At 49.1% G+C, this 12,148-nt stretch overlaps 2 protein-coding genes across 2 annotated transcripts in view; both read right to left on the reverse strand.

The window, feature by feature from the left end:
- Positions 1–1,863: 1,863 nt before the first annotated feature.
- On the reverse strand, positions 1,864–6,492 carry LOC139301678 (ankyrin repeat domain-containing protein SOWAHB-like). The gene is made up of 5 exons (XM_070925120.1): positions 4,995–6,492; positions 4,267–4,500; positions 3,474–3,880; positions 3,070–3,257; positions 1,864–2,381 (listed from the first exon to the last, which is right to left on the reverse strand). The coding sequence occupies exons 1-5, from the start codon at positions 6,490–6,492 to the stop codon at positions 1,901–1,903; spliced, it is 2,808 nt and encodes a 935-aa protein (XP_070781221.1). The 3' UTR covers positions 1,864–1,900.
- Positions 6,493–7,311: 819 nt separating this feature from the next.
- The window catches only part of shroom3 (shroom family member 3), a 43,698-nt gene continuing 38,861 nt past the window's right edge, over positions 7,312–12,148 (reverse strand). Inside the window, exons 23-26 of the mRNA XM_070924234.1 lie at positions 11,711–11,810; positions 11,435–11,600; positions 11,173–11,294; positions 7,312–9,844 (exon numbers count right to left, since the gene is read on the reverse strand). Of these exons, the coding sequence (XP_070780335.1) occupies positions 9,440–9,844; positions 11,173–11,294; positions 11,435–11,600; positions 11,711–11,810 (793 nt within the window). The 3' untranslated portion in view covers positions 7,312–9,439. The remainder of the gene's footprint in view (positions 9,845–11,172; positions 11,295–11,434; positions 11,601–11,710; positions 11,811–12,148) is intronic.

The following is a 12,148-nucleotide window of genomic DNA, read 5'->3' on the forward strand; positions in this document are numbered from 1 at the left end:
CAAAAAAGAAAAAAAACAGAAAAAGGTAAACTGCTAAATATAAGATTACTTATTTCACCAACTGATCGGAGTTTAAAGGGAACATTACTTTTTTTTTTTTTGCACTCCATTAAATTAACTAACAGTATTATTTGACGTTTTTCAGTTATATTTTTGACATTATTTATTTTTTGTCTTCTTCAAGGCTCCACAGAAATAAGTGAAACTGTAAAAAAACAAACAAAAAAAAAACGTCCATATCCACGAAAGCCGACCTCAGTGTTTGAAGACGTCACATGCAGTTCTATAGAAACACAACACCTCCCCAACTGTGAAACATATTTAATACTCGGTATATGAACTTTGACCAGCGGTGTGAAGAATACTGTAGGCTACGTCATACATTTACATTACAGCAGAGGTTCAGACCAGAATCATTTACAAACCGGAACGCGTGAGCGTTAAAAAGGACAATATTACGGTTTTGACATGTTTTACACCACCAATTTACAAATCCTGTGTGACGTGCAAATGGAATACAACACCATCGCAAGTCACGGTCTCAGAAATGAAAGGATCATTCCAGTTTATGACAACTTGGCTCTCATTTTCATAGCAGTGCGTACAACATTGCACTCACCGAGCTATAAAGGAACAGAGTGACGTTTTGGTAAAAAGTGCTTACTCCCAATTCTTGGCGAGGGTTCGAAGAAAAAGATTTGACACCACTCTCGTACCTGTACGGCACATACGAAGCTACAGCCATGAGACGGTTAGCTTAGCTTAGCATCAAGACAGGGACACGTCGTGGTTACACACAGAGTTAGAAGCCGTCCCTTTGCAATTGTCTCACTGCGTCCGTTTCTCGACCCGTTCCCGACTTCTTTAGAGTGACGTTCCCCCGCATACACGAAAAAAAAACAAAAAAACCCCACGGAAATAATACCCAACACCTCTGATTCAGTGCCAGCAAAAAGTGAAGCGTCACAAAACGAGTGCTTCGTTTCGTTTTTAATGTGCGGGTGTTCGCGGTGTTTTGCCCCACGGCCTAGCTAACATCCCAATTCACTGCAAGGTGGATGATTCGGAAACAACGGGGGATGTGACGCGCACACGAACAGAGATCAGCCGTGTGCGACGAGTGCCGCCTTCCAAGTGTCCCCTCCAGACTGAAACGGGAGCTCACGTTGCCTACATGGCCCCTAAACCCCCACCCTGTGCCTCGCGGCAATGACATCAGACAATCACGCTGTAAACCAACCTGCTCTGCCAAGTGCTTGTAAATCAATTCGTAGTGTTTGTGTGCTCATGGCGTGATTTTCAAAGAGCTGAAGCTACTGTGCAATTTGGCGGTTGCAAACTGTTGAGAATCAGACAAATGCAGTTAAAACTGCGCTTTGTTGCGCTGGTCTCCTACTCCGCGTGCTTTAGTTCGTTAGGTGCGTTTAACGTAGCGATCCCACGGTAACGCGCCCTGTAAAGGACCCGTTTGTCGTTATTCGTCACACGCAGCCGTTTAGCGGTTTAGCGGGTTAATAATACTAACGGTGCTTCAAATCAGTTGTTTCTACGTGAGCTCCGCGTGACACCAGACAAACATTAACATGCACATGAGGGGCGTTAAAGTGCAGGTATGATTTCCCCACGTGGGTCCAGGGTGATGCAGGATGACGGCAGTCTCCAAAACCGTCCAATTTCATGCCTGTGGGGCTCATCCGGCAGTGGAACATGAGTGGCACATCATTAGCCACTCTTTAATCCTGGCCATGCTGTGGGCAGGCCCAACTCAGGTTGACCAGCAAACAGCCGTTCAGAGTCCAGTGGTCAGTAAACCAATCAGGTTTTGGACCCCCCCCCCCCCCCCCCCCCCACCCCCACCCCCTGCAAAAAAAAATCCAACTTAATCCATTAGTCGAGGTTTTTAAATGGAGGAGTCAGACTGATGTCCGTGAAACCGCTGCATCGACTTGTGTTTGAGGAACGCGGCGATCGACGACGACCTTTTGACCCTCGCCGTGCCTGAAATGGTCAGCGGCCTGTCTCCCGAGGAAGCGAAGGAGAGGTGATGACGTCGCCGACGGCGGCGCGGCGGCTGCTGCTGCTGTTGCTGCTGCTGCTGTTTCCAGCCGGGGTCTGCTCTCACGACTCCTCCCTGTCCTCCCCCAGCAGCCCGCGGCTGAGCTCCCAGCAGGTGGAAGATGTCCGGCGGCGCGGCGCTGCTCAGGTACTGCCAGGGCTTCTTTCCCGCCGTGTCCCTCAGCCTCACGTCGGCGCTGAACTTGTTGACCAGCAACTGCATTATGTTCTTGTTGCCGTGGATGGCGGCGATGTGGAGAGGCGTGTGGCCGCATGTTGACCTGGCGTTTACGTCGAAGGTCAAACCAGCCTTTTGAACTCCATACCTGAAACCCCGACCAGAGAGAGCAGATAAGTGCCTGTTCGCACGAAAATGAACTAATATAAAATATTCATCAAGTGCTTTTTCTTTTGCTCCAAATGAATACAAATCATTAGTGGTGTTATTTTTGTTATTCTAAGGATAATAACTAGGATTATTATTATTCTTGACATATCCCACTTTTTAAACATTAATGTGACCAAATACTCGGTCTTGCATATTCATTTCTTGCAACAAATAAAAAATGTACTTCGGCAGCGACTAGCAGAAGTGGTTTCTAAATGAAGGGGGAGGGGGGGGCCAAAGAGCTGGCTCTTATTGCTGAGCTGAGCTAAGCCAAATGACCTGGGCTTACTAAAAAGAGCCGGACTTCCCAGTCACTGAGTTGAACTCAGTGTTGTGCAGTGTATGGGACAGGAGCGAATCACCTCTCAAAGCCCCCCCCCCGCCCCCCCCCCCTTTAGTCTCCATACATTTATGAGGTAGATTCGTAAATCCCAGTCTTCAGGTCAGGCCAGTAGTGGGGCTAAAAAAGTTTGTCCCAAGAGTGGCTTTAACATCTAAAAAGGGTTCATCCTTAGGGGAGCAGGAATGTGATCAGAATAACCCACGACAGCCTCCCGGGACCGGACCGCAAAACCGGACCTTCCTGTTTTACAGAGCGCAAACCCGACAAAGCGGATTGTTGTTACCATAAGGTGTTGAGGACTCTGTGGTCACCGTGTTTGGCAATCCAGTGCAGCACAGTGAAGCCGGAGATGAAGTCCTGTCTGTTGAGCAGGGACGAGTCCTCTCTGAACAGGGAGTAGATGTCAGGCCAGGCGCCCGCCGCCCCCTTCACCAACCAGGCGTGCTCCCTGGGCTCCAGAGGAACCAGCGACTGAAGACAGGGACAAAACACCAGCTCAAATCAATGCTCCTCGCGGGAATCAACTGAGCGTTGTCATATTGTATCCTTTCCTTATACAGGTTATTTTAGAAGTGACTGGGCTTTGCTGGTTGTCAGTGTTAGTTTTGATCCACTTACCCGCCAAACTACCAAACCAAGAGTGTACCATAGGTTTGAACGCTGTTTTTAAAAGTCTGTAAGTCTCACCTGCCTACTGGGGCCTTCATGATGAGCAGTGGAGGGGGAGGAGGTGGCGGAGGCGGCGGCGGCGGGAAGGCTCCTCCTCCCTCCTCTCTCCTCCTCCCCCTCGACCAGGTCGGCAAGGCTGTGGCAGCGAGGCGGCGTGGAGCAGGATGACAGTGAGGAGGACGACAGGTCGTAGCGGAGGCTGAGCGAGGAGGAGATCATGTGGAGGCGGTTCAGCCGCGCCGCCTCACTTCCCCCACTTCCTCTCGCCTCCTCTCGGAGGAGCTGGTCGAGGTCGGCTCCCAGGCTGCGGCACATCCTGCTCCTCAGCTGCCTGCTGAGCCGCCTGGCGACCGCCGGGCGCTGTCGCGGGGAGGAGCAGGAGCCCTCGCTGGACTCCGTCCCCTCGTGGTCGTCGTAGAGATCACCTGCGGGGTGGGGTAAAGATTTTAGTATACTTAACAAGCTAGGTCCTATGACATGCCGTAAGTTAAGGAAAAAGCGGTTCCGCATGCTCATGGTCTGCCCACTTTCAGGCAGGTTTGTGGACTGTCCAACCACGGGAAACTGGGCCCATGTTAAGGCCAGTGTTAAGGACGCACACCCATACCAGCAAAACAAGGCAAAGGACATGTGGAGTGACATGAGGAGGATCACTGGCTACAAGCAGATTGGTAGCCAGGAGCTATCCACTCGATGATGGGATCACCCATGACGCATGTTAATACCGGGTGTAAACAGGGCCGGAATGTTCTACGCTGAACAGTGAAGCTCTCGGCTGACAGAATGACGCCTCACAAACTTTAGCTCTGACCTGTGGAGAGGTGCCACGGCGACACAGGGGCTGTAGAGCCCTGGTCGTCACGGAGATGGTCAGCGGAGTGACGGAACGGTGACAAATGAGCTGTGGGCTCCTCGTCGTCACGGAGATGGCCCGTGGAGTGATGCCAAGGCGCCGTGGTTTGACTGTCGGCACGGTGTGTCACAGACTCTGTCCTCTGGGATCGCTGGAGCACTTCCTGGATTTTGGACCCGCCCCGGGTCTTATCTGTTGACACAGGAGAGTCGAAGCAACTTTTTACGCTAATGTCCGTTCCCTGATCTTTGCTGCTGTAGCTCGGGGATTTGCCTTACAGCAACTATATGCTTGCCAGGTGAAGCAAAGACCAGTACAGAAACACCAGAGAGGTGAGCATCAAGGATAAAAAAAAAGTATATAAACATTTTAAAAACAAAAAAAACAACAACAAAGTTCTTTTTTCCCAGGTATCAATCCAAAATACTTTTGTTAGTACTTAATCAAACAGGAGTAAATAGTGCTTTTGTTGGGGACTATTTTCAGCAGCGGATTAACACACATTTGGTGCTCTAGTGAGTTTTTAAGTCAGCGGGATGGTGTGTGTGTGTGGGATTGAGTCACAGAGGCAGAAGGTATATCAGGCTTTGGATACACACACATAACTTTGGTTTGGGTCTTTTCATGAGGTTTGTTGGCAATACGGCAAACTATCAGGGTTAGTCTCAACACACAGACTGCCGTACCTGTTCTGGCCTGTAGATCTTCGTAGGTGCTGTTCCACCCTGATCCTCTGGAGGAGCCCGACGGCGGCCGGTCTCTGCTGGAGAGGCCTGTGTCCGACGAGGGGGAGAAGATGCTGCTGTGGCTAGAAGACAGCCACTCCCTTTGGCTCTGCCTGGGCTCCAGCTGGACACCTGCGGACTGCGAGTATCGGGGGTCTGCGTGGACGTCGCGACGAGGCACCGCCCCTGTAGCTCGGTCTGGGGACGGCATGTAGAGCTCTGATTCCAAAGGCAGGCTGCGTCTGGTGGACGTGGACTCCCCCGGAGAGGACCCAGACTCCTGCCCGGGCCCGGCCCGCTGTCTCCCAAGCCCGACCCCTGACTCCAAGTTCCAGCCTGGGCCACCAGGGGTCAGCGTTCCCCCTTCCACATCCTGGATGTAAATCTTCGGAAGCTTCTTTTCTGATGAAGAGGAGGAGGAGGAGGAGGAGTCGATGACATAGGGAGGCGCAGGCGGGTCTATGATGCATGGCGAGGAGGAGGAGATGGCCCTCCCCATGTCTCCAAGAGGAACACTCAGGGGCCACGCTCCTCCCGCCGAACCTCGCCTCAATGGGACCTCTTCCTCATCATCTTCCTCATCTTCATCATAAGAGACAGCAGACTTGTAGCTCTGCCTGTGTCTGACGCGGCGTTGGGCGACCTGAGGAGGACGACTGACATGATGAAGAGGAGGCCCCTGGTGGAGGCCTCCCTCAAGGGGCAGACAGGCCTCCCTCTCTCTGAGGGTCTCCAGGACTGAGACCTGCCGGCCGGTTTCTCCATGCTGTCTGACCGCAGCGACCACAGGTGTGTTCCCAGGGGGCGGGCCAGAACCCACCCACTGCTGTCCCACTTTAGTGCGCTGGTCTCGGGCAGGAGGCTCGGACTGACTGGGGAGCTCCAGCTCTGTTTCCTCTGAGATCTGACTCCCCGCCTGAGCTGCTGGTCTACCAGAAACCTCAGGTGTGCTCGTAACCTGTCGCTGTTTCAAGTTAAGGTTCGTCTCCGCGCTGTTGTTGTTGTTGTTGTTGTTGTTGTTGTTGTTCATGATCCCAGCCGCAGGTAGGACTGCTTTCCCGGCGGTTACTCCCGGCAGGGCGGGTGTTGTCACCTCCCTGAGCTGCGGTTTCTGCCGAGGCTTCTCCGCGCCACCAGCCGCGCTCAGGGTGGCGTTCTGCGGGGAGCGCTCGTTGTTCCTCCCGGCGGGGAGTGGCGGCGGCCCGGAGGAGCGCCCGTCGCCGCCGCCGGGGACATGTCCCTTGAATTTCTTCCTGAGGACGACGTGCGAGACGCCGTCGACCTGTTTGACGGTGGCCACCGAGTTGACAAACTTCTTGAAGAGCTCCCGGTTCCGGGCCCGGTCCACATGGTCCTGGAGGAAGTTTCTGAAGTGCAGAAGCAGGTCCGAGTTTTTCGCCGAGCCCCCGCTGCCCTGGAGGTAATGTAACACCGTGTCCTGGGTGAAATCTGTGGCCATTGTGGACTTCCCTTGGCGTTGTCCGCTCTCTGTCTGTCTGTCTGTCTGTCTCTCCCTGCTGGTCTCAAAGGTCGGGGAGCTGTTTCTGTCAGACAGGATTAAAGCTCCGCCCACCAGCCTCACCTGCTGCATTCCTGCAGGTAACCCGGATGTGGCCGAATGACGGCTACAAAGTGTTACTGCTGCTATGTACAGTCTCATAAATGTCCAATAATCAATATACATTTTAATATAAATATAAACTTTTTTGTACATTTCACACACAATAGCATTTGCAAGTTTCCCTGCAAATAATCCCTTAAAGTTCCCTTAAAAATGCATTTTTTCAAATGGAGTTCCACCACATGACCCATCATTGTGGAGCAGCCAATCAAAAGTAACCTACATACATACAAGAAATATGCTGCACATTGGCTTTATGAGGACACAAGAGAATGTGGGGGGGGGGGGGGGGGGGGGGCAGATTAAAGGAGGTGTATGAACAGAACAGGAAAACAAAACACGCTTCTAGACCGAAAATACAGACAAAAACATTTGGAAAAAAAGTGCCAATTTCCAAGGCGCATGAAATGAATTCTTCACTCACCTGTTATGCCTTTTCCAAATGAATTTCCGTTTTCTGTTTTCTTTTCCTTCCTTTCGCTTCTTTCTGTTTTATCTCTGCAGCTGTTGTACAGTTTCATGGCGCGATCAGACTACACTGTACAGCCTGGCTTGTTTTATCCCATGTAGTGTGTCATAGTAGAAATATATGTATCTAAGTGTGTGTGTGTGTGTGTGTGTGTGCGTGCGGGACAACTTGAAGAGGACACAAAGTCATTTACAAAATACATTTATTTTGCAAAAACCGGGAGCTTTTTTTTTTTTTTTTTTATTGTTATTATTTTTTTTTTCATAAAGCCAACATTGAATTTCATTCAAACTAAAAAAAAAAAAAAAAAAAATGTTCTGAGATATTCTGTTGTGCCTCTGCAAATACCAAAGAATGAACCAACAAACAACAATCGACAGTCAAATCTGGGTTATTGATGAGGACATAAAACTGGGGATATTTAAAAGTTGCCCTAAAAAACCAGAACAGTCAAATGAAACATGTCGAAGGAAACGGTTCAGAGTGAAAACAGGCACTGATGAGCACTTCAACTGTCTGAAACTGTCTGTGTTTTAGATTCCACACACTGCTGCTGCTGTCGACTAAACAATAAATATCGATCCTGTAGAACTGTTGCTCTCTGCGCCATTTGGAGTCCCCCAGATGAGCTGAACTGAAGGGACGCCAAATGGCACCTGCTACATTGCAGAAGACAAATGGTTAAATCGTTTTTAAAAACACGTCTCAAGTGTAAACCTGATCCTTCATTGGCAGACGGAAGAGCTGATCCAAAGTGGGAGGATGTGCTCTATGGAAGACTACGGCAGCCCAGAGAGGACAGTGTACTCTCAAATGAAGGTAAAAATGTCAATTCAATTCAATTTATTTTTTACTTGAGCTCACAAAAGGATGATGTTTTTCGATAATGTGAGTGAAGATGGCGCAACAGTTTACATTGATTTTGAATGTATTGCTCTTTTCTTATTTTAATGTTGGTATTTTCTTGACTGCTGAGTGTTTTTTTTTTTTTTTCCTTTTCATATGTAGTTCACCTCGTCCGAGCACAAATTTGCAACCGTTATGATTTCGACATGAATAAATACTGTGGCCCTAGTAAAATGCTGTAAGTGAAACAATAATCCAAAATGTAACCAAGTTGATGTCTGCGAACAAAATCTTTGGAATCTGACACTTTTCCTTTTTTTTGACATCAAATGTTTCATCACATCAACTTTCAAGGAGGCATATGTAGAACGATGTTTGTCATTCAGTGTAAAAACTGCTTAAAAAAAACAAAAACAAAAGTGCTACAGCTCCAGACATACAGGCAGTAGTGACAGTAGTAGTGTTACAGTATCATGTGACAGTGGTCATAACAGTTACCCTTCAGGATCTGTGCGCTCGGTTTCTCAGATTCTTTTTGTGGCGGTAAAATTAAAAAAAATTAAAAAAAACATCCCAATTTTGGTGTTCGGTTATTTGTGTAAGCTGACCGCAGGCCTCGTGAAAAAAAATCTCTGGAGGGTTTTGACAAGATGACAAAGATTGGATTTTATTTTAAAGATGACGGTATTTTTGTCTTTGGGAGATGACACACCTGTGCTCACTTCGCCTCGCCATTCGAAACAAAGGAGTTCCTGCAGGAACGTCTGAATGTCTGAGGCTCCCGGAGACACCGTCACCGGGTTGCTGAAGGACAATTCCAGTGTAATCAGGACATTCCATCCTTTTACCACTTATTCAGGCCGCTGCCTGACCTGTCTGCACCGGGACTATGGTCCTATTGAGTCATATTGGTCATATTGCTGGAATTTTCTGATGTATCTGGAAAATGCCACATAAATTAAAGCAGAATTTTACATTTGCAGCTTTAAATCTTTACTGAGAGGAGTATTTAGGTAGTGAAAGCAAACATTAAGGATTTTGAATATTATGAGAGCTGGAAAGCTGCAGGAAATTGCCCGGAACACTGGAATTTGTCCTTTGAAGCGTTCGACGATGAACCTCCAACCCTGAAAACGCCCGAAGGCCAGTAGGAAATATCACCTTTCGGAGCAGAGGATGATTAGAACTGTTGGCAGCAGTCAGTTTAGTCCACACAGTGCTGGTTGGTGATGTTGAGGGGAACAGAGGTGTAAGGTACAGCCGGGTGTGAATAGAATGAGGCACCTTAAAGGCTTTTTTTTTTTCGTGCATAGTTGTTTCAGTGTGAACAGAGCCTGAAGTCTTCCTTCACGTACACCTCCTTCTATTCAGACCATCTCCCCAGCTCTGAGTGAGTTTTTAGGGAGCAAGTTGTCTCTTCTTCATTTCCCCTCCTTCACTGCCACTCGTACTAGCGGCGTGTCCGTGACATCACAGTGACGTCACGGTGGTGGACCTGACGGAGTGGGCGGGGCCTGGAATCACAGCGGGAGCTAGCGGCGGTGGAAAAGGAGAGGAGTAGGGGGCAGGGCTTGGCGACGAGTACAGACAAGCCCTCGACCAACCGTGAGCCTCCGCCAGCTCCTGCGGCAGGCTCTCGGCCAATCGCGTCAGCTGTTCCTCCCCCTGCCGTATGAGGTCGTCGAGGTGCCGCTGGCCGATCAGAAGGGAGGGTTTGGCGCCGACGAAGCGGCGGTAGTCCTGGAGCTGCGGCTCGGTGAGGTAGCCGGACAGGATGGCGTGGACCACGCGCTGCCGCCGGTCCAAGTTCTCCTTCAGCTCCCGGGCGTCTTCCGTCTGACAGAGGAGCAGCGAGCGCTTGTGATGGAGGGAGTCCTGAAGAGGAGGACACAAGTAAACAGTTATCAGTCTGCACAGAATCTCGTTTATTACTAACACATGTCAACATCCGAATGGAAAGTACAACTGGAAAGTTTGTATTTGAAGTAACGCCAGCAGCGTGGTCACTTTGGTCTGTGGATTGTTTTTCACAGCGGACATTTCGACATGTCACCGTTTCATACATAATAAGATGAAGGATGGTTGAATTCCATTTAGCTGCTTCAGTTTCAGGGTCCTGCCATTGCGCATGCCGGCTCACTGTCACACCGTCATGACTTACTGGGACGCTTGAATAGAACGAAGCCCTTTGTTAATGTTATTAGCAACACCTGGGCTCTTCCTACTGTGACAAATGTCAAAATGTCTGCTGGGAAAAATGCACCGTTTGCACAGACGTTCGCGTTCCCCAGAGGATGAATCCTGATGACTTCGGCAATCCTCTGACTTTAGACTGTAGTTCGTGACAGAACGCCAATTGGCTGAATGCCTGAGTCTAATGCTGTCAGCGGGTTAACGTGCCAACAATGCTGAATATTAACACGCCACACTAACATGCTAAATGTTAGCAGTTAACATGTGCTGTTAATATATGATACATAATATGACATGCAATGGTTTTAAGCGTCACTATGTTACCTATGCACATGGTAACATGCTAAGCCTTACATGTTAAACATTAGCATGTTAACATTCTAGCTGTAAGGATAGTGTAATGCTAATGTTAGCATGTTAGACGATAGCTGCATTTGAAACTGCCTACTGTACTAGCAGTACGTCCTGCTTTGGCCAAAATGTAGCAAGCAGTATGTTAAAAACACCCGGATGTCGTACTGATACGGTGAAGAAAATCGGTCTACCTCGCATACTGTGTCCCACAATGCAAAGCGCCGGCTGTGGATTGCCATTAACGTTACGTTCACTTATTTCACCTCAGCAGCACGCCAAAATCTGCTCCTGAACCCATATTGAGTGTGTAGTACAAACTGCATACTGTATTTGTCGGTAGTATGTAGCAGGCGGCTTCGAATACAGCCTTCGTCTAATTGAGCAGCAGTGTAATATCTCTTCCGGCCACCCGTGGCAGCACTGAGCACGCTGCTGCTGAGCAGAACTCCAGTCCGTGAGAGAGGAGGACATCTCACATGGTTTGTACGGACTGTAATGGAGGAGGCCTTTCTTGGTCTAAGTAAATGCCTGATGTCGGGTTTGTTTTCCACCTTCTAGGTTGCTAACAAAATTGCCCGGGCACCTGCTGAGTTTGTCTTTTCAGTAGTGTTCCCGCAACACTGGTGACTGAAATGGTAGATGCTGTCCTGCCTCACCCTCTCCTCTGTTGCGTCCTCCTGCGTCGGCGCCTCTTTCTCCAGGGCGAGCAGCGACCTGTCGATCCTCGACAGCCGGCTGCACAGAGACAGCAGCAGGTTCACGATCTTCTCCAGGTCTCCTGCAAACACAACCAGGCCAGCGTCATCTCAAGTCTCTGACACGCTGCAGGGGCATCACCACAGCCCGATGGGAGCCGTTGCAGCCGTTGAATATTGATAAAACAACCGCTTGTTATATTGTTTTGTGCGGAAGTCATACCGATGAACATGCTGTACTTGTCCCTCTCGTTGGGTTTGAGGCGTTCCTGCACCAGCGTTTCGATTCTGGCCCCCAGCGCCTGGTGGCACCTCTGCTCCTCACACAGCGCCTCCTTCTCCTGCCGCAGAGCTGCCACGCTGCACCTCAGAGCCTCGCACAGCTCCACCTGGGAGACAGGGCCGAGAAAATTTACGTTAAAACAATTAAGTTCAAGTTAATAATAATAATAATAATAATAATAATACTAATACGAGTAAAGAGCTTCAGTTTTTTCACCTTCCTGGTGTTGAGGTCTTTCTCATCCTCATCCAGATCGGTGTCCTTCCCTCGATCTGCCGCTGAGCTCTGAGCAGGATCGCAGACGCCGTCTTGGATCCTGCGACGGGAATAAGACTATTTAAAAACTTCAAACTATCTTTCGTTAATTTCCTATAATCCTGATTCCATTAGTCTTGTTATTTGACTAAACGTTGGTGAATTGTCGTGCATTCATCGTTTTGTTTTCCTCGTGTTGTCTTGTTAAAGTCCCGCCTTTTTTTCTAGCAATAAAAAAAAAAAGAATATAATATAATAAAAATGCATATTCAAGCAAAAAACAGACAGATGGGGAGGGGCCTCTGTCATGAGAAGTTCACATTGATGCCGTATTTTGCAGGTCAAGTCCATGCTGTTATACCAACTCTGGCCGCTAGATGTCAGTGTCGTTTAGCTGTT

This window comes from Enoplosus armatus, chromosome 18 (assembly GCF_043641665.1).
Source record: "Enoplosus armatus isolate fEnoArm2 chromosome 18, fEnoArm2.hap1, whole genome shotgun sequence".
Taxonomy (NCBI): domain Eukaryota; kingdom Metazoa; phylum Chordata; class Actinopteri; order Centrarchiformes; family Enoplosidae; genus Enoplosus; species Enoplosus armatus.